The 22,841-nt window shown below is 35.2% G+C and overlaps 1 protein-coding gene across 1 annotated transcript in view; it reads left to right on the top strand.

The window, feature by feature from the left end:
* LOC107295016 (forkhead box protein P1-like) overlaps positions 1–22,575 on the top strand; it is a gene marked incomplete at its 3' end in the record, with an annotated part of 145,295 nt that extends 122,720 nt beyond the window's left edge. Inside the window, exon 3 of the mRNA XM_015824303.1 lies at positions 22,438–22,575. Within this exon, the coding sequence (XP_015679789.1) occupies positions 22,438–22,575 (138 nt within the window). The remainder of the gene's footprint in view (positions 1–22,437) is intronic.
* Positions 22,576–22,841: the final 266 nt, after the last annotated feature.

Genomic DNA, 22,841 nt, shown 5'->3' with positions numbered 1-22,841 from the left:
CATTTGCTATCTGTAACAAGGTTATACAAATCAAGCCTCGGTTATATAAGACTTAATGCATTCTTTCCCAGAATCTCCTGCCACCAATAATATTTTTACTATTTGAAATCCACACATAGGATGTATAATTAGTGGGAAGAACTTTACTAATGAATTATCATGGGGTGTATCAGCATACACTGAAATATGTAGGTATTTCTCGACTTACAACCATTTCTTTAGGGATTGAAGTTACAACAGCTCTGAAAAAAAGTGAATTATGACCAGTTTTCACACTTACATGTAGTCACATGATCAAAATTTGGACACATGGCATATATTTATGACAGTTGCACTATCCTGGGTTAGGTGATAATCATTTGTAACCTTCCTCTCCAGTCAGCTTTCCTACAAGCAAAGTCATTGGATGAACCCAGATTCATTTAATGACCATATGATCCAATTAACAACTGCAGTGATTTGCTTAACAACTATGGCAAAAAGGTCATAAAATGAGCCACAACTCACTTAACATCTTCCTTGCTTAGCAAAAGAAATTTTAGGCTCAAATGTGATTGTAAGTCGAGAGCTGCCTATTTGGCTTACACCATCTGTGACTTTTAAAAGGATTTCTTTTCGTTGCTTTTCAACTTCTTCACTGTGTTTAACTTGCTTTAGCCGATTGTCTAATAATGGATTTTACACATACAAGCATGCATATGCACAGAGGTCATATTTTATATTCCATTCTCTAAGTTGAGGAGAGAATTCTAAGGGTCCTGAAAGGTAATAAGAAACTGCATTAGAAAATAAATGCCTATGTTTTGTTGTGTTTTCCCTGCCTGTTTGTGGGAAACACTTTCAGAAAATAAGCACGTTGTAAGAGTAGCTTAGAGCCTCTTTGTTGACCAGGTGCATCAGAGTGGAGAGTAATGAAGAGTGCAGGGTTAATAGATCTCTGTACTCAGAGTTGTAATGATCTAAAGATACCTGCACTCGAAGCATACTCAGACTCTTATTTTTTTTCCCTTCTCCCTTCTTTTCTTCCCAAGTCTTTTTTGAATACACACAGAAAATCTGAGAGTAGAATTGAACATCCCGTATAATAAACAAACAATTCATAAGATCTTTTATGTAAAAGAGAAATCTTTTAGTAAAACAAATGACACAAATGATGAAATATGCCACAAAGACATTGCATTTACTGAGAGCATTTCTAAGATTTTACCCAAGTTACTAGAATATAGGATCACTTTTCTAGTCCATCACATAGCTCAATGTATTCAATTCAGGCTCGCATGGAACAATTTTCTGTAAGCATATCATTGGATCAGAACTTCTCGTATAAAAATTCATCAATAACATACTTTCTTTCTCATGAAAAGTAAAATTACCATTTATTAGGCAAGAAGAAAGCAGTTAATTAAGATCAATCAAATATAAAACACAGGGCAGAAATATTCTGATAGTTATTTATAAGAACACGTCAGATCCAATTATATATAAAATAGTGTTTATTTCATTCATTATTAATAACTGCATGATTTGAGAAAAACAATAATTTTTCTGAAGCTTTCACCAGAGCTCTTCTGACTATTATCTTCATCTTTCACCTGAATGTTGACGCTGCCTGCTGTGCATATATAAATTAACTAGTAATATTACTATTATAAAAAGATTGTAGTATCGAGGGGTGAAAATAGTATCTTTATACCAGAATGTATCTCAAACATACATAACTACTCTCAGTTTTATTTTAAAGTCATCTACATTATAATGTGTACAAAATAAAATTAATAAGGAATAGTATATTGCTATAGTATGAACATAACTATAGAAACCAATTAAATAGATAGGTAGCAAGGCAATCCATATATCACAGCTTTACTTTTGGTTTCCTTTAAGAAGAATAGGAAGCATCATTCTTTACTGGATTTCTTATGATTTGTTCCACCATCAATTAAACAAGGCTCAGATCAATAAATTAGATACTGCCATTTGAAAATACTCATGCAATGTTACCTTATAAAAATTGCTTCAATCTAAAATTATTTTGCAGATTATTTGCTTTTTTCTTAGCTGCAATTTAGTGGTTTACGATTATCCCTTGTAAGCTAACCATAGAAATACAACTCTATTAAAACTTTTGCTTACAAAGGATTAGGTTTTATATGTTTCCTTTGCCTTCCGATGCTATGATCTGTCTGTATAATATCAGTGGTGGGTTGGACTGGATTCTGTTATGATCTGCTGTCCTTTTAAGAAAATCTGCTAAGTTCACACCGGTGACCTCTTTCACTCAGAAATATTAAAAAGTGGAACTTACTCAGAATCTTCCCCTGAGTTAGATGCTTGTCCCACTCACTCAAATAGTATTACATCTCCAAAATGGGTGGTACAACTTAAACACAGATCTAGATATACACACACCCAAAAACCAGAATAAATAATCCCAGAAAACCATGCTTCTTCCCCCCTCCACTCCACTAGCCATATATAGCTTTCTCAGCAGCCAATACCATAGCACAGTATTGAATGAAACCTCCAGTATCATGGGGACAAATCTAGTATTAAAAATGCACAATCAAAAGTAATCAGTCATTTTACACATGCACACAGCAATGCCCCTATCCCAGTACCATATAGCAAAACATGAAGTCTGCATTAAAATCAATAGCAGTTGGGGAAAAAACAGTCATGTAATTTCCTATCTTTTCAGAATGGAAATGCTCAAAAGGTAACAGATACTCTGGTTGCTTTTTCATCTTTTATTTCCCTGTGAACGGCACACACCCTGGCGCTAAGCGTTTAATTTATTTATATTCCACCTTTATTATTTTTAATAAATAACTCAAGGCAATAAACATACATAACACTTCTTCCTTCTCCTACATTTCCCTCATCACAACAACCCTGTGAGGTGGGTTGGGCTGGAGAGAGTCAACCAGCAGGTTTTTATGCCTAAAATGGGACTAGAACTCACAGCCTCCTGATTTGTAGGCCTTAATCACTAGACATAACTGCTGTGACAGAAGATGTCTCTTTTCAAGGGCTGTGATAGATTATATACTGATGCTTATTTGCTAGATTTCTGGGCTATTTATTTATTGTTTCAAACTTCAAACTCACATAGGGGATTTAGTTTCTGTTGGGTACCAAAAAAGGAAGAAGGGTTAAAGAGGAGGGCATTTATATTTTCTATATAGCAACAAGAATTTTATTCTGCATATGAATTTATCAGGATCTACATATAGTGATTCTTAATGTTATATTGCTCTCTTTGTAGAGGAATTATATGATTTAATTGGATATAGTCTATGAGAAATAATATTTCCCTCTGATGCTGCTATGAATTTCTTTGCTTGATAGGGAGGTAGTGATTTTTCTAGAATTGGTTAGTTTTCCTCTGGACTATTCAAAACTTTCTCTTATGGGTTAGTTGCTAAATTGTAGCCTCAATAAAAATGCATTACTGTTTTGCTAGAACTAAATTCCTTGACTTATTTATGAAATAGTAATGTGATATGTTTAATATCATCAAACAACTATGCCTGCCTCTCCCAGATCCTTGGGAATGCCAAATCCAGTCCAAACATCAAGCTTACTGTGCAGTCAACAATAGTAATATGGATGGGAATAGCGGATGATTCTTCCTGGTTGCTGGAGGTGGTCTGTTGTCCTTCTTGTACAGACAATGGCAGAAACCTCTTGTTTCTAATTGGACCTCCATCTAGATTACTCTTTCCAAAATCAGATGGAAATCCTAAGACAAAATGTCTCGGGAAATACCACAATAAAATAGGTAAAACCGTAATAAACAGGAATAGGGAATGAGCACATCTGAGCTATTCTGTAATAAAGTCACAGCAACAGTCATAAGTATGAACCAGTTGCCAAGCATCTGAAATTTGATAACATGATCGTGGGGCTGCTGCAAAGATCATAACTGTGAAAAATGATCACAAGTCACTTTTTTTTCATTGCTGTTGTAACTTTGAACTGTCACTAAATGAATTGTTGTAAGTCGAGAACTACCTGTAAAAGATAGGACTATTTAAATATGGTTTTATGATGATTGTAAATATACCAGATGTTACACATATCTACAAGATGAGAAACTCACATCAGGAGAAACGATGTTTTCATTGTCATCAGATTCACCAAAGATGGTTCTGCCCCTTACCCATGGATGCTCCATGCAATGCAGGATCTTCCTAGTTGCCCCTTCAGTTCTTCTAAAGTAGGTTCATTCAGACTTACATTAATACAATCTTTATTGCCATCTTTTACTGAAAGGTTAAAGTAAATTGAGCAGATACAAATTGATAAACCAGCTAATGATCAGTTCACCATATTCATGTTTCATCACAACAGTTAACTTATAGGAAGATTGTTCACTGGAACATCACATTAGGTGAACCTGTTTTATTCATCTTCTCATTCAATTATAGTTGGGTGGCCTGTGTAATTTCAAGTGAAACTATCTCTATTTAAAATAAGACTTCCAATTAGTTGACTGGTGGATTATCCTAACATTTAGAATGTCCCCAAGGCCATTTGCATTGCCAAGTTGGAGTTTGGTGTTACACATCTGTCATCAAACATATAAATGTGTTTATAGATTGCATGCATATTTTATATGCATTATGTTTCATATGCCCTTTATATTATTTTGTTTTTCCTGGATTCCAGTGAAATATCTGAAAGCAGACCAAATTGTACCCTAATCTTCTGAAATGTTTTGCTTCATATTATTTATTATCTCTTAATTCTAGACTTTTAGACTGTAATAATAATAATAATTCTTATTTTTTCCAGTTAATGTAATGCTTATAATAGCATCTTACCAAGACTTTGAAACCAGATCTATATCAGAAATAAAGAGAAAAGACGGGGAACTATGGTTCATGTAACCATCACATGTATTGCCTTGGTGAATTTTGAGTATGTCAAGGCATAATCAAGTGGCAGACATTATATTATAGGCAATTGGCAATAAAACATGGACTCCTTGAAGCTGAGCTTGAGAGCCACATTACAAATACTTACCTGATCTGGTTTTAGACAATGTTAATTTCACACTCTATTGGGATAAACCTGTAAATAGTACTGACAAAACAGCAGGCTACAATAATTCTAGCCATAAAAATATATCCAGCGATAATTCTTATGGATAACATGAAAAAACTGTAACTGAAACGAAATCCATTTTATAATATCGTGGAAGTAAGAATCATCACTTAAGAAAAGAATGATTCAAATATTTCATTTTGAAATTAAATTATTTATACTTACGTTTTTTAACTAAATGCTTTAGTGTATTGTATCACCCAGTCATTCCTTAAATATCTTTTGTCATAAATACAAATATTGCATTTAATTGTAAGAAAGAACTTTTCCCCAATAATTTGCTTTTATTTACAGGAAGATTATGCAGGTTATCTGAAAATATGGTCATGGAGGCAGGTGAAGTTTTTTTTCTCTATCTTGGGTTGGGTGGGTGAAGCTATCTTAAACTCAGCTCCGTCTTTCTTTCAGATAAATTCAATTATCATCATAAAGCACACTATGTCCTTTGGGAGTCAAGCAGTGCTTCTTGGTAGTTCACAAGGAACCTTACAGAAATGGGTAGTCCCTATTCCTTATTTTCAGTAGCTAGAACTTAATGGTATATTGTTGCAGGATGCAATAATATTATTCTGCTAAATCTGTGCTTTCCAACATCTTCCAGAAGTTTCCTATCTACCTCATCACAAAATTCACTGGATTGTTAATAGTTCACTGTAAAACTCATTGCCAAGGTTAAAAAGCTCTGAAGATCTGACCTTTTTAGACAAAGTAAGCTATTAAGGAGCTGAGAGAAAAACTGGTGTCTTGGTTTTTGTCAACACATTAAAATGAAGTTTCTCTGTTATGCATCTTAGTCATTGTTGTGCACAAGCAAGTGTTAGAAACTGTGAATGCTCTAAAAGGGCTGGAATAGATTGTTCATTTCTCATTGTATCGCTTATCAGTGGATTTTTTCCCCTCCATTGAAATCAGTGGTTTATTAATACCGGGAGTATATGGAGTAATCCCAAAATACTGAAATAATTACTGGGGCTATCTTGTAACTAAAGACTTATTCTGCGTTGAGTAAAAGTTCCAATAATTTCAGTGATTGACACATAATTTAGATAGGACCTTCACCCTGTATGGATCTAGGGTAATCAACCTTGCCCCACAGAAGGTCCTAGGTGACTTGCAAAAACACAACAGCTAACATGAAGCAACAAAGCAACTTTGATGAAAACTTATATAAGTGGAAATATCTGGCTCCGATTGGTATTGTTAGATTACTGACACCATACTTGTTTGCAATATGAAATCATCAACACAAGGAACCCAGTAGATATAATTAGATGTGGGATTCTGTGACATCATTAAGAGATGAGACAAGAAAATCCAGTTGAGTCTATTCCTTTATTTGCTTACACCTAATGGATAGAATCCTATAGTTCAATCCTGAGCCAAAGTACCACATGCAGGTATGAAATGCTTCAGAAAGCATACAAATGGAAGAAATTTGCATGTAGGCATACTTCCACCAGCTAGCACTGATGATGTTACCTAGTTTGGTAATGAAACTTCTGCAGAAAGCACCAAGGACTCCACAGATGGAATCCTGCCAAACTAAAGCTATCACCTTCTGCCCTTCTAGATGTATCCTGAGAGATTCTAGACCAGAGGTCCCCAACCTTTTGGGCACCAGGGACCGGTTCTGTGGAGAGAGGTTATTTTGCGGACCGGAGGGTGTGTGGTTTTGTGTGCTGCCTGCATCTTGCGGATGTGGCTTTGCTTGTTTGTGCGGCCCAGTTGCTGGCATGCCACGGACCGGTACTGGTCCACGGACCGGGGGTTGGAGACCACTGTTCTAGGCTGTGTCTCCCTGAACCTCTTCCCCTTACCAACATCCAGCTCAGGATTGCACAGTCTCTTAATCTGGGCTTGTCTCTCTGGGAAAATTCTGGGTTGCCAAAAACTCTCCCTCGTTGCTCCTGCAGGTGCAGATTCCATCATAGGGAATTATAGAAGTCAAAATAACCACAGTTCTCTCCCAGATAAAAAAAAAACAACTATTGATGCTAATTAGGAACAGAGATTCAAATAGTTTCCCCCCTCTGATGACATTCCAAACCTCTTTGAAAACCTGGCTGTTCTCCCAGGGACTAGGGTGGGTGTTGAGCCCCTGTCAGCTGTTTTTATTATATTGTATTTTTCCCAGACATGCGTTGCTCTTTTTTCTAATGATTGCCTCTATTTTAATTGTAAGCTGCTCAGAGTCATCTATAATCAGGTGGCCTCTAAATGAAATCAAATCAGCCAATCAACCAAGGAAATAAATCAAAACATTTAAAACTGGTACAGTTGGAGTACTGCCACCATCCTTGTTTGCAATGTGAAATTGTTAGCACCAGGAACCCACTGGGTGCAATTAGATTTGAGATTCTGTGAAATCAGAAATCGTGAGATAAAGAAAAAGAGTAGCCTAAAAAACAAGGATGTTTTTATTCTGTTTGTCACCTCAAAAAGTCTGGAAAACAATCAAAATGTTTCAAACAGTTTCCTTCTCCCCTCCACCATATACATCATCCCTAATCAATTGAAATGAAGATGTCCTTTCTCTACCTCAGGAAGATATTTGGGGAAATTCCCATTATAACTAGTTTAATTATCCCGCCAACCTTATCTATTCTTTGAAAGATAACTGGACTAGTTAATACTTGGATGGGAAATTACTAGGAAGTCCCAGGACTGTAGGGTAAGCTTGGAAATTGGTTTTTTAAAAAAGAGAAAAGTCCCAAGAAAAAGCAGTGACAAGCCATTTCCACATTGTTGTCAAGGCACACCCATGAAATTTCCAAGAGATAAAAAAAATTTGGCTCAAGTTTGTATATCGTAACAGTATTATAAAATAGTATTTTTTAAAAAAAATAAAATTGGGATTCCTGTATTGGAGATGAAAAGGATTGCTACTATTTGTGTAAAATGTCATAAAGCTCACTAAAACAAAATCCCTTTCTATGTGTTCAGAGAAGCGATTTCCATGAACAGTCCATGTACTTATTGCTTGTCTGTCTCTGCCATGGATCCTATATTCTCTTCCAACTGTGTCAAATAGATCTAATTTGCAGGGGATGCATGTTGACCTGATCTAACTACTGTATGTGCCTTTGGGTTTGTCTGTGTGAGACACAGAGAGAGATGTATGTTTTCTTTTTATCTCCATTCTTATCTTACAACAGTCTTGTAAGGCAGGCTAGGCTGGGCTGAGAGGTACCGGTGCCTTTTGCCAAATCCCTGAATGAATGCCATGGATGCCTTGTGCACACAGGACAATATGCCAAAGTGATCTGGCTTATTCTTCCTTGAAATCAGGGTTACAATTCGTCTACATTTGCATCACGTTTAGCTTCCTGAAATTTGGCTTTCATTCCCTATCAATCCACAAGTGAAATTTAGACTTCATTCCCTATCAGTTCACTAGACGCCAGTCTGAGGGACTTCTCACATCACGATAATATAGGGAGGATGAAAGAGACTGAGTAGCAAAGCACTTTGCCATGGAGAATACTATATAAACAGTATTTTAAAATGCAGGTAGCTCATCTGTTTGCCACAAGGCAGTTATGTGATCATGAATATAAGAGACAGCTTTCACATAAGAGAAAGAGCTGCAAGTGGGGAAAAAACTGTGCAAAGCTTTAACTAAATAGCCTCCATTGCCCCCCCCCGCCCCCCGCTTCCTCCCCCTTCTCAGCAGTTTCAAGTACTCAAACATGTACAACCTTTAAGGATATAAAAATAACACAATATTATTTTTGCTTTTAATCCACATTGCTTTTGCATTATTTTTCTTTACATAATACAGTTGCAAAATATGTCCTATAATATTCACAGTTCGCATTTAAGATCCATGTCCTTGATATGTAGATTTGTTTTACTTCAGCCATTGATTTAAGAGCAAGAATCTTTCTGATTCAGGGATGATGCTTTTTGGCAGATTTAGGATCTCACATAAGATGTGTGCAGTCCATTCTTAAATATTCATAAGGTAGGGGTCAACTTTTTAGTGACCTGCACAAAACATTTCATTAATTTGTTGTCTAACTGAAAACACTTTGAGCTATGGAAAGCAATCCATATCACATCTGGTTTATCATGTGATTACAGAGTATCATTGAGTTAGATCCTTTTGTATTGTGAGTCTCTCCCTACTCCCCCAAACAGCACAACTGCTATTTTGGATTCATGTTTCTTACACATAGAGTCTGTTTGTGTTTGCAAGACCTTTTGTTTCGTTAAACACAGGTAAAATAACTGAATATCCCCTGAAGAAAAAAATAAAGTCAGATTAATTTTATTTGTATGTAATATCTATAATACTATATGTTTTTTATTTATTTTAAAATATCAAAGCACATTTTTCAAATGTAATGGGATGAACTTTAGTCAATAAATACATTTTAAGTGCTCCAGTATTTTTTTTGGGGGGGGGGATGGAGGAAAGGGAGCATTAATGCCTAAGAGCAAGTGATAATTCTTTTTATCTGGCCATTTGACACCTTGACTGATTGTTCTGCATTAATTGCACAGAATCATCAAATCTGATAGTGAAAAGGTCCCAACACTGAGTTCAGAAATACTTGTTTGAGCCTTTAACAACAAGGTTGATAAAAGTCCTTATGTGGAAAACATTGATCAGAGGGCTGTAATAGATTCATCTGTGGTTGTGATAAATTTTTATATCTTATCATTCCCCAGTACATGATTCATTTCCTTTTGGTTTATTTGGAGGAGGGGGGTGGTTATTCTCTGCATAGGCCAGGCACACAAATAATTTGTACAAACTCCTGTTGAATACTTATTTGTACATGTTTGCATGATTTATACTGGATTGTACCATGAATAATCTGTGCTAGACAGAAGTATCTGAAAAGACTAGAGGACTGCAAAATAATAAAAGCAGCATTTTCGCTAAACAGATATCAAAAGTATCTCCCCATTTTAAAAAAAAATCCCACCTGATTTTTCAAATGAGGTTTTTAAACCCCCCCCCCCTCCACAACTACAATTGTTCCTGTTTTGGCCTATCTGATTTTTAAAACTGATTGCTGTGGAAGGTTGTGTTTGCTTGCTGCTCCGTACTATCGCCTGGGCACTGCTGAATAGATAGCTCTTTCACCGTGAGATTTTTAAAAGATCTGTTAGTCCGTGTTCATTTGGGTTGGTTTTTGTTTTCTTAAGGGGGGAAAAAATAGTTTGGAAGTGATCTTTGCAAGGACCGAGTAAGCATATGCTCTTTGCCATGCTTTTTAGAGCACAGAAACAGACACGGTTGGGTCACAGGGTTAACAGCACTTAATTGTAGTTGCTTTAGAGACAAAAGCGTTATTTCACAAAAGCATTATTTCACCTGCCAGAGAGAGAGAGAGAGAGAGAGAGAGAGAGAGAGAGAGAGAGAGGCCCATTGTGTAGGGGTGTTTGAACTGATTATGTTTAGAGGCTGGTTGTGATTGGTGGAGAAGGGCGTGGCTGATTGGGTAGTTCGCATCTTGTCAGCCCAGGAGCACCCTTGTGTGTGCAATCTGTCTGTAACCTGAAGACTGTACAGCAAGCCTTAAAGAGCTTCATGGCCCAGCACTGTGTTTGTGGTGGCAGCTAAATGGAGTTTGTCAGGTTTGTCAATATGATTGATTTTATTATTTGTTTCAAATAATACAGGGCATTGATCTTTAATTTTGCATGGACAAAATAGGGCTGTTTATTCAACTTCCCTCCCTCCTTTCTTTCTTTCTTTCTTTCTTTCTTTCTTTCTTTCTTTCTTTCTTTCTTTCTTTCTTTCTTTCTTTCCTCTCTCTTTCTGTTTTACGCTTTTTGAACTCTCATGTTTACTCCACTCAGTCAAGAGTTTTACAAAGAATCTGAGAAACAGATCGTCAGCGAACTGTATTAACATTATTGTAGGCCTGTGTCTTCTTTTCATCAACTTTAAGGGAAGATTTGAGAACAGGCTTTTTAAAAAGTGCGAGCAGGGCATGAATACATTTTCTTCTTTGTCTGGTAGTAAGTGTAACAACTTTGTAAATAATTGCCTTGAGAAGAATGCTGTTTTTGGAATATAAGCTGCTATATACAAATATATGAGTGAGATTCTATCCTATCGTTGGAGGCATGCTTTCAGTATTTATGGCATAATTGCCTTAATTATAATTTCTTTGAAAAAGGGGAGTAAAACTGCAGATGTGCAAAATTCTGTGTCAGGCACAGTTAAGTGTTTGATTTTACTTGCTAGACAATTTGCCACGTGAAATTATGTACGAGAGGTTTGCTTTTGACAGTTACCAGGATTAATGTTCTCTGAAGAAATAAGTGTAACTGGATCTAACTGTAACCAAGCTAAGCATCAGGTTTAGAATACTGAATTTCCCTGCAAAAGGAGATTATTTTTTTAAGGGGTGGTGGTAGTGTAGAGGAGGGAACAGTTAGGAAGTGGGTGGTTAGTTTAGAGCAAAGTGCATATATACATGCTTCCTCTTTGAGGTTAACTCTTTCACTTCTGACAGTTGAAAGAGGAGAGAGAAACTGAATAGGTCGTAGAGGAATTTACTTCTGTAAAGTGTAATTTTAAACCCAAAGAACTGCTATCAACTTACTCTAGGAGATTTTAGGATGGTATATGAAAAAATAAAAATAGAAAAGATTGGAAAGGGAAGATAAGCTTATTACGTAAGAAATGTGCTTTGTTTCTATTGAATGAGATCTGTTCCTGAAGAAAAACTTTTACCTTGCTGACAGATATTTCTGAAGCAAATAGACAGGGCAAAATGGAAGTCCTTCAGAAGTATGAGTTGTATTTTCACGTGTGTGTATGTCTAATTGATGGGTCTATTTGTGTATACAGATATATGAACATATATGGGCATATGTGCCTTAAAGCTTATTACAGGATTTAATTATGTTGTATGGACTAGCTAAAATCAAGTGCTTAGTAGAGGTAATGTAAATGTGCTCCAGCTTCTTGCCCAGTTTGATTGCAAGTTGAAAAAGCAATATATGAATTTATGGCCGTATTTCTTTTTGAATTCTATGTATACATGATGGCTAATATGGGCAAATGTTGTATGTGGTTATTCTGTAGTTTTAATCCTTTCTAATAACATTAGAAGATTAGTTCTGCAAGCAGAGCTATTCTACTACTAGTAGTAATAGTACTGCAGCTTCTGAGAGAGAAGCAGAGAGACGCCTAACATTGTTGAAAACTTTAAATAACCACACTGTCTTTTTCCTTCGTCTTGCCTGAAATTGCCCTGATACGGATATAAATCTGAAAACAAATCCTGTCCAAACAGTGTAGCCGATTTGGCCTAGAATATGATAGAGCTGAACTGAAAACTGATTGGCCTGACACTTTATAATCAAAGCTGATTTATTGTTCATTAGTAGTGCATTAGCCTTTTCAGGCACGACAGTTATTTGTGTAGGGGCCTGTCAAACAAAAGACTGCTAGCACCTGTCATTTCTAAACTATGAGATAAGCAAAATGATGGTAAGATAACACAAACAGAAATTCATACTTGCAAGAGGTAAACTCTTTCTGTGAACTTCCTTTTAAAAATAACTCTTCAACAATTTACAGGCCTGCAGTTTTTATAAACCTTAATAGGAATAAAAATGCATCTTGGTGAAGTGAGACATTTAATCTGGCCATTTGTACATGAGTAACACCATAATGACTTACAGACATTACCTATATGTACTCTGTTTTTTTTAACACATTGCCTGCCAAAATATAATACTGTTAATAACTCTTTTTTTTAAAAAAAAATACTCCATTGTCACAGTGTTACTAATGGACAGATAGTATAAAATGCCACCCTTACAAGCAAGAGTTAATTATGTGAAAACAGGGTGACATCACAGCAGACCAGTGAAAATGTCAAGATATATCTGTTGGTGTTTGAGACATGTTTCTGCAAATTCTCACTGCTTTATGGTTCTTATTCCCACTGCTTGTCCTCGACCCCTTCTTTATTAAGGTATGATCTCATGGTATAAACCAGAAAACAACACATTGTTGAAAGAAAACAAAATTTGTTAACTTTTGTCTGCCACCATAGAAACAGGATTAACTTATGTTATTCCAAAGTCATGGAGAGGAGACTATCTGAATGAGGATATATAGTGCATTGTCTTCTGTGAATTTTTCATTTGACAGGGATTTTGGAGGCTGTGATCTTAATTAAATCTCAACTGGCTCAAATAATGCATCTAAAAAGGCATGCAGTGTTGCATAACCTTGCTGAGTTGGTAAATCATAAATCATCAGAAAGCTTATGATAGGGAGGATTTATTTCAATGCGGTTTTGTTCTTTGTTTGTTAGTTTAACAAACTATTATTTTAAGTACATCTTACTATACTTTGTAATACCCGTCCTAACCACTTTGCCCCTTCAAAAACAGCATCTTACCTAATACAGGCAAGAATGAGGAGATGCCATACCCAATTGGGCTAAAATTGGAGTGATGCACTGAAACTGACATGGGATCATAATTTCTTGGAACTTTTTACACTGTTATACACATAAAAGCAGAATATCAGCTTTGCTTTTATAATGCACATACAATGTAGCGGTTGACTTGTTTTAATTTGATTTCAAAAATTGAGAACTCTTAGAAGGATTCTTTTAGATTATCAGCAGTAGAACATTCCTATTAGTAAATGCATCATGCAGGTGTAAAAGTCGGACTGTAATAATTCTTTAGTATCTGACTGAAATGTATCACTTTCTGCAAACTATAAGCACCCACAGGAAAAAATACTAGATTGTTCTACTGTGGATTTAATTAAAAAATCGTAAGTTTTGATGGAGATAGATAAGTACCTAGCTTTGATTCCCCTTCAAACTGACAAGGAAGGCTAGGTATAATTTTTAAAAAGTATCAAATATGCTTGGTGAGCAGCAAAGATTATTGATTTTGTTAAGAGGCAAAATTTTAAATATATGCTAAATTTTAAGAGGCGCAGTGCAAATATGTTAATACAGTTTCTCACGAATCTTCTTCAATAGTCAGCTATCAGCAGATGGTGAGACCTGAGATTGTGTAGGAAGTCTCATGTTCATTTCACTATAGTTTTATTTCTTTCCAAAGTGCTGAAAATGTAAATGAATGGCTGATTGCAATGCCTCAAACAAACTCTGTTGCTCTGGAAAAAGCAGAACATGATTTGCGTTAAAGGTAGGAAAATCATACTGCTGTTAAAAGTTTAGAGAATGGAAAAGGCAAAACAAAATCTGACAATGGTTTTTCCCCAGCAGAATCAATCTACTTTGTAAAAATGTTTATTACTTGAGAGCTTAACATTGTTCTCTTTCCTTATCTATCTATCACACCCCTTCCCAAATTGTTGTTGCAGAAAATAAGTAAATAAAAAGAATCCCCTCCCATTTCCCAAATCCACACCTGCAGAACTAGATTGTGAGAAAGTTCTGATACTGAAGACTGACTTGATATTGTTTAGCTGATTTTGAATTGTTTGTTTTAATGAAAGTCGGATAGTGTTTGCCTGAAACTGTATTTTCTGTAAAATTTAGACATTAGTTTAAATGCTTTTGGGGGGATCTTAGTTTTTTTCTTTTCTTCGGATACTTCCCCCCCCCTTGTCAAGGATTGAAGGGCAGGGAAGAAATATAGAGGCAGAGACTGTCCCATGTGTTCCTCATCTTTAAAGCTAACTTGAGTGTCTGATTTTTTTTTAAGAAAATCAAGTAGTTTTATGAAGTAGTCTTTTATGTTAACCTTTTCAGAGCAGTTTCCTCTCTTGGGAAGTATTTCTCCTGTCTGCAGTATATGATGTGATGAGGTAGGGTGGAATGGAGGTATAAATGAACATTGAACAATTATCCACTTTGCTGTGCCTTTCTACTAGAGTTATTCTCACTCATTCATTAAGAATTGATTTCATATCAGTCCTTCTGAAGGAAAAGAAAAGGACAACTGGACAACAATAGTACGTTTTAATTTTAAAGTTCTCAATCTTGCCCTTAAATCCGAAACATCATTGTTCAGATAACAGAGAACAAGGTAAACCAATAACATCAAAAAGGTTGACTTTGTGATTTCTCAAGGGCTTGTTATTTTGTATTTTCCAATTCTATTTGAAGTCTTGAGAAAACAAGATGACACATGGGAGACTACATTAAATTTTGATACATTTTCCCTATAAACCAGTACCAAATACTCGCAGCTTAATTTCTTACATTTTCTAGGAAAGGGTTTATTGTATTAATTTTGCACTATTTTTCTAATTACTGCACCGTTTGGGAAGAAGATTTTATTGTTGTGTTTTTTCATTTGTCTTACTTTGTAAGGCATCCTATATTTTGATCTTTAAAGGACAGAAAATATTCTGGTTTGACTATGTCTTTATTAGAAATAAATCTGATGGGATTTTTTAAATTAAAGATGAGTAGAACGAGTGCCAATTAGAATTCTGTAGATGAACATACCTGTGATAGGTATGAAACAATATGTTACAAGAAATAAACTTTTACAGATATTTGCAAAGGCTGTAACTCTGCATTGTGACATGCTTTAAATGAGTGTGTAACTTGAAGACATCTTGTCATAATTTGTCTCGGATTTTGTGTCTGATTGGGAGTAAGTTCACCATATTTTTAATTGGTTATTAATATTACATTAGCCAGTACAATTTCTTGTATATCCCATCCTCTGGTCTATTCATTCACAAACCCAGAAAAAAAAGGCAAATTCAAATCTTTTGAGTAAGAAAATAGAATATAAAAATATATGCTAATATTGGAAATTATTTTGCTGGTGTAAATTTTACAGTTTTTGAGATGCTACAGAATAAAAAAAACCCCTCTCTAATGTGCAACTGTTAAAATGCTAATTTAATCATAGTCGTTTTGTTATGATTCCCCGAATGTATTAAATTAGTGTGTAAATATTAAACACTAAGATTGTTAATGAAATTGAGGATATGTGGTTGTTGCTTTTTGACTGTTTGAGGTTTGTGGGGCTGAGATTAGGAATGTACAAACTCTTCAGGGCTCTCCTCCTGTTTTTTTGTTTTGCTTTTTTTTTTAAGAAGCTAAAGAGAAACAAAACAAATGTTGACTAAAGAAGGTTCCTTCTATTGTAATGCTGTTATGCAGGTATGTTGTTTTAAAAACTGAATACAACTGAATCCTTCCGTCCCTATTCTTCCTCTTTCTGCATGTCTCTTTAGATAAGACAGGGGGGGGGAAGTGTTCATCCTAACAAACATTTAAGAATAAAGTCTTAATTTATGTAAAGTCTACGTTTATATGCAAATGAAGTGGATATGTGTTATAGCTTTAACTCTTAGCCGGACACATAAGTAAGAAATCAATTGTGTAAGCTAAATGGAGATAGTGTCAGGTTCCACTAAGGTTTCATATTAAAACAAATATAAATTTTCCTCTCCCCCTCCTCTTTCTTTCAGTTAGGAAAGAAAGCTTTACGTAGTAGGAAGCACAGAATTATTAACCAAGTCAGGAAAATGTATTGTGTTTAATTGTGTATGTCTCTAGTTAATCTCCTACTCTTAGTGAAGCGCAATAAACAAAATGATAAAAAAAACATGCTAATTGAATTGTAAAGAGCTCCACTCTTCTTTCTTCTTCTCCTCCTTTTTTTTTAATAGGAGGTTGTATTGTTGAGGATAGAACATTTATGCTAATGACTGACTACTTAGCTGATTTTACATTAATATAATAAACAGTACCTGTCGTCATGTTCTTTGCAGTGTTATTTCAGGAAAAATATTGAAGTCTTAAAAGTGAAATTCTACTTTGCATAATGAAACGGAATCATGATTTCTGCATGAATGTTTCCAGCTCTGTGTGGTTTCTTTTTCTCTTTAATTGTTTTTGTTTTGTAGACCTGAAATATTGTGTCAGAAATGTTTTATCCACAGGGAGAAAAAGATAATGTGATTTAATGCTTCCTTATTCCAGAGGGTGAACTGCTTTTAGCATTATGCTGAATGATTTTTCCCCCTCCTTTATTGTTACATAGGCAACTTTAGAATTAATGCATTACTCAGATCAGTTGAGGTGCCTTTTATTCTGTAGACACTGGTCTTACTAAGTTGATGGAGTTAACATTTTTCATTGCCTTAACATGGCCTTCTGTAACTTATATTTGGCTACCCCAGTATTCTTTCTCAGCCACTAAAGGAATTGGGAGGCCATTAAAAATACATTTATCTCCTGAATTAATTGTTGTTGTTGTTTTTTTTATTATTATAATCACAATCCTTAGTTAGAACAAGAACGGCAGTACCAGAAAAGTAAAATACATACAGACAAAACAGAAATTATAAAATAAGCATTGAATGGCGCTTCCTTTAAACTGAGGACATTTTTAAAATAATAACATTTGATGTTGATATATATTAAATTGGAAGTTGGAGAAGTCCGTTTTTTTTAGCAGTCAGTCTAATTAAACAAACTGAATTTTGGAAAGAAAAATATTATCTTGAAATCGCCATTTTATCCTAAAAGTAATTTTAGAACCAAATATAAAGTTATAATGATGTGATATATAGGCCAATGAAATCAACCTAGGATCATTTATTTATTTTTAGGATCATTCATTTAAAGGCATATTTTCCATTTCTGATAGAAGAAATGTCAGCAGATCACTTCTACTAGGACTGTATTAGAGAAACAACTGTATTTTGCCTTTACTGTTTCTGTCAGTGTTACTCGCTTACCACACCCTGTTTGTCAGTGACAAGAGGACTGGGTGAAAGTTATTAACATGGGGTTCTTGGTGCTCTTTGAGCTCAAGAGACCCTGGGTTACAAATAGAAGAGATTATTGAAAAGTGATTAAATAAACCACACAACTGTCTCCTTAAAATTAAAATAGAACAATGAAGTGATGGTTGTTTCACAGAGCAGACTGGATGAGTAGCACATTGCTAGTATTATATATGGTATTTGGAATTAAAGTCCTACTGTGATAAATGAGGAAATGTTCTGTGGATTGCTATCTGAACTTCCACTTGTCTGTATCTTAGCTTTATATAGATTTACACGTTCTTGAAATCAATAAGCATAATCTATAACCTTCATTTGTTTTACTGTGAAGGAGCCTCTTATGATTACGCTGATCATGTTTCATCCATTTTATTGTCATTCATAACATGTATTTTATTAGCATACCTTGTAATTAGTTTATTCCAGAGTCATGAAGACATGTTCTATCAATAAATGTTTGTTGATTGATGTGTTTGGATAGTTACCAGTATGAGGTCTCTTTTCTTTATAAAATTAGATGAGATTTAAAGAAAGGGATTTTAAATATTATTTGCAAAAGGAATCTCAAATTTTAGCCATCCAGGATTAAAGTCTTAACATGCTAAAGAACAAGATTAAATAGAGATTTCTTATTTCACTCAGATATAAGTGTAATGTATATAAAATAAGTACTGTTTTGATGGGATATATTCAAACCATGAGTCATAAATATTAGAAACCGTAGTTTAGAAATTACTTGCTTTATATACTATTGATTTAAGTCACTAGCTAGTTTTTATGAATCTCCGTGAAATTTCCATGTCTTGACTATAATTTTCAGCCCTCTTTCTTGAGTGCCTTTAACAGCTTCCCAGATATTCTGCATAGAATTAAATAACAGTACTTAACCACGATCAATAACTTAAGATCAGTACAATCACTCTTGTTTTAATGACCTTAGTAGTTATGGGTAATAAAGTGTGAACTGTAATAGCCCATTGCTGCTATCACATTCTCTTTGAATCCTAGTAGTATTAGGGACTAGTGACATGAATAAGTGGGATATTTGGAAATGAAGAAATTAGATATCCAAACGTATTTATTTAAAACTTAGTCTAGGTAATTGCCTTGTGTTTTGGAAGCGGGGTGTGGATACAGTTCCTTCCACCACTTTACGCTTGAAGTGGGCAAGAGAAGAAGCAAGAATAGTGAAGAAGACCAGAGTTGCTGAAGTTGAAGCAAATGGCACTGTTCCCTTGGACAACAGCCACTTCCAACATTTTGTGAAGCCATTCCTTAGTCCTGCTTCCATTGTCCTTTCTCCTTAGGACATAATGGGGCCAATCCATAGGAAGAGGAGCAGTTCAGGAGCTGCAAACACTTGTTGCTGGCCCAGGAAATTTATTTATTATTTTTCCCCCACCAGCATGGCAAGGGAGAGGCAAGACCATTTTGTTTCCTTGTTCATGTCTCAGGTCTTTTTAGTCATAATCCTGGGCTAAGCTTGCAATGGTTGCTAACAACTGGTAAATATGGTTTCAGTGCGCTACCTGTTCATTGTCACAATCTCAGGAAAAGAAGATCTGCCAATTATGTGTGACTTTTTTTTTGAGATCTAGATCTTGTTATCATCTAAAGCAAAAAAAAAAAAGTTGTGATTGCCAGAAATGGAAAGAGTAGAGTAGTAAAACTCTTTCTTCTTGTAGGACACTAAAATGCTTTTCCCTTTGAGTTTCAAAAACTTATGATAGTATTGTGGAGTAGATAATCTGTAGGAAAGGAAACATTCATTTCCTTAACTTATGACAAGTCTATTATTCTTCATGTCATACCCAGAGTTGCATTAAAGAATGTTGGGTAGAAGACAAAAAAAAAAACCCATTATATATACTTCCATCCTAAATCTGCAAATAAAATTGATTTGTACATCAATCAGAAATAACATTTTTTTTAAAAAAAATCCAAAAATGTTTCCTTTTGTATATCTAAATCCATCATTAAGAAAATATAATTACAAAATTTTCTTTATAAAAGAAAACAGTGAAGTTAAGAAATAGTGCACAATATTTTAATTCTAACCCAGTGAAAATATTGAAGGACAAATATGAAGTACAGACAGATTCAGTCAAATATTTTTAACAGAAGTCTACAAAATCAAAAGTGTAATCACGTGATCTCGGTCTTTCTATGGAGTTAGGTTTTTTTTAAGTACTTACTTGAAACTACCCTGTCGGATGTTAGAATTAGTGTTATTGGTTTGGATCCAGATTAACCTGCATGTAACTGAACTAATTTTTAATGGACTTGTCCCACAACCCAGCTCACTCTGCATAAATTGGATGCAGCATTTGTGATATGTTGAAGAGTCTAGTGATTGCAGGAGACTGAAACAAAGCTTGTTTCTGCCAGCCCAGTAAATGTGTCAAATCAGCATCTAATCTATTTCTTCTGTTTGTTTATTTATGCTCTTGTTCTTTTCTTTGTTTCATTATTATCAGTCTGTCTCTATATATGTCTTCCGCTTGTTACTTGAATGGAAATCAATAAGACAATGATTTAAGGAATTAACAGTCTCTCTATCTCAGCGCTTGCCACTGATACTTAACCATTCTATACCTATATTTCAGTGCTCTAGTTTGGATTTGGTTCTTGTCACCATTAATATCTCTGGAATTTCAGTATCCATTTCCTAAAATTTGTCTAGTGGATTGTGCTGTAATTTTATAGGAGAGTAAAGCTCAATTGTAAGCACTGCAAATAATTGTCAGTATAGAAGTGTGCATAACATAAAATATTTCCAATTTTCAGGTAAATTCAAATGTGATGGCTTTGAGACACATTGGTTTTCATACAGTCCATAGGTGATATAAGTGCTTCAGGTTACTTTACATTGCAGCACATATCCTGGTAACCCTAACTGATATACCAATGTTGCTGACACATTGTCTTGTATTATGTTCATGAGGGGTCTTGTATTATGTTAATGAGGGGTCAGAGGGTATAATTGTATCAAACAGATGCAGTAAGCATTGTTTCTAAAATGGTAAACACATAACCTCACTGCACGGTATTTGCTGTACATAAATCTGACCTTCAGAAACTATTTTTTTTTTAGTTCATCAAAATTAGCGGTGCTGAGAAATCGGTACATCAGTGCATAATGACTGTGAAATTAGGAATGAGAATTTGCTAGGCAAATGATAGGACAAATCATGTGAAAAGGCAAGAAAAACTGCATATTAAGACATTGTGTTACATAAAATTAATATTGCATTTCTTTCTTGCTTTCTAGTCCCCTGAAATATTTTTAAAGCCTTTTTTTATCTCCCGAGCAGCTATTGTCTGCTGATTTTTTTAAAGAAGTGCTGCATAAAAATGTTCAAAACATGTTATTACCTTTCATTGCAGTCTATGAGATGACAGCAGATTCTTTTTAACTAAGTATATCCTTTTACGGCTTTTAATTTTTTGCTGTCACCTATTTGAGCTGAAACTAAAGGAAAGTATTGTGCTTAAATATTACTTATTCAGTCATGTGAGTTTTGTGCCCCCCTCAATTGTAACTCTTCTCTCCCCCCCCTTTTTTTATCTTTTCCTTTCTTTCGCTCTGTCTCTCTTTTTCTGGTGGGGTTTCTTATAAAATAGTCTTGTTGCATTACCGGAACTGACAAAATGGTTCTCATGTAGTCTGCAAATTAAACACAAGTGCAGTGATTATTTTGAATAGCTAAATTACATTCTAGAAAGCTTGCAGGATTCAGAGCATTGTCATTAGGTATCCGCTTGAATACAATTTGTGTAACCTTGGCCGAGACAGCCTGTCATTTTAATGTCAGTGTTTTATCTGAACAAGACATCATCCTTTCAGATAGAGTGTACAGGTTCGTTGCAAAGATGCCCGTGCAGAAACGTGTTAACAGTTGCAAATATGAAATGCTATCAAGTTCATCACTGTAGCTGTTTGTCACTGAAATGTCATGGAAAGCGGCTTTTAATGGTATCTCACATAATACGAAAGAATTGAAGCCATCTGTATGCTAGGTGAATGCGGAACGGTTGAGGCATCATCATAGGAATTCCACTGCTAAAATTGCTGGGGAACAAGGTGTGTTTTCTGTATCGCTGAAATTGCATTAATTTGTTTCAAGTCATTAAGTTGAAACTCCCCAATGGCCGCTTCTGAAGGGTCTTACTTGTTAATTAATGTAACATTTGTCAAAATTGATAGGCACCTCTAGAAGATGCGCAGATTAATAGCTTGATTTTCTCAGAACATAAAATCTATTTCTGTGGAATGGGTAGAAAACAAGCTTGTTTGGATGGCACAGTGTTTCCCTGAATTAAATCAGATGCGGTCATATTTTTTTTTATCCCTTTGCTTGTCCTTTAAAATAAAAGCTATAGGGGGAAAAAACATTTTGGGGTGATCTAACAATGCAGTTATTATACTTGCCTATTCAAAAAAAAAAAAAGCCCTCTTCAGACTGCAGCTCAAGTTCACTAAAGCAATTATTTTGACCGTGTAGAGGAGAAAGAGAAATTTAAAACGAACTATAACAAAGCAACTCTCCCTTGACAGAAGGTTTGTTGAACTGCTTGTACTTTACACTGTCTTCGTATTTTAGGTTCCAGTGTCGGTGGCTATGATGACACCTCAAGTTATCACTCCCCAGCAAATGCAGCAGATCCTCCAGCAGCAAGTGCTAACTCCACAGCAACTTCAGGTCCTGCTCCAACAGCAGCAGGCACTCATGCTTCAACAGGTAAATACTTTCTTTGGCAGCTGCTTAGCTAACCAACACAGCTATTGGAAAAGGAAGGCTGTTACACTGGTGCCATTTCCTATGTCAAGTATCTTCCTAAAATAAGAGATTGTTACATGTTTATATCCTGGCATTTATGAGAGAGGATGAAATTGCAACTCCCAGAATTCTCCGCCAGCTAGGAATTCTAGTAATGACCATATTCCCAAAGATATCTGTAGAGCCTCAAGTTGAACGAAGTGCCATTCTTTCATATTCACTGTAGG

The sequence above is a fragment of the Protobothrops mucrosquamatus genome, unplaced genomic scaffold (assembly GCF_001527695.2).
Source record: "Protobothrops mucrosquamatus isolate PMUCROS unplaced genomic scaffold, P.Mucros_1.0 scaffold2193, whole genome shotgun sequence".
Classification (NCBI taxonomy): domain Eukaryota; kingdom Metazoa; phylum Chordata; class Lepidosauria; order Squamata; family Viperidae; genus Protobothrops; species Protobothrops mucrosquamatus.
This window is presented reverse-complemented; position numbering and strand designations above follow the sequence as displayed.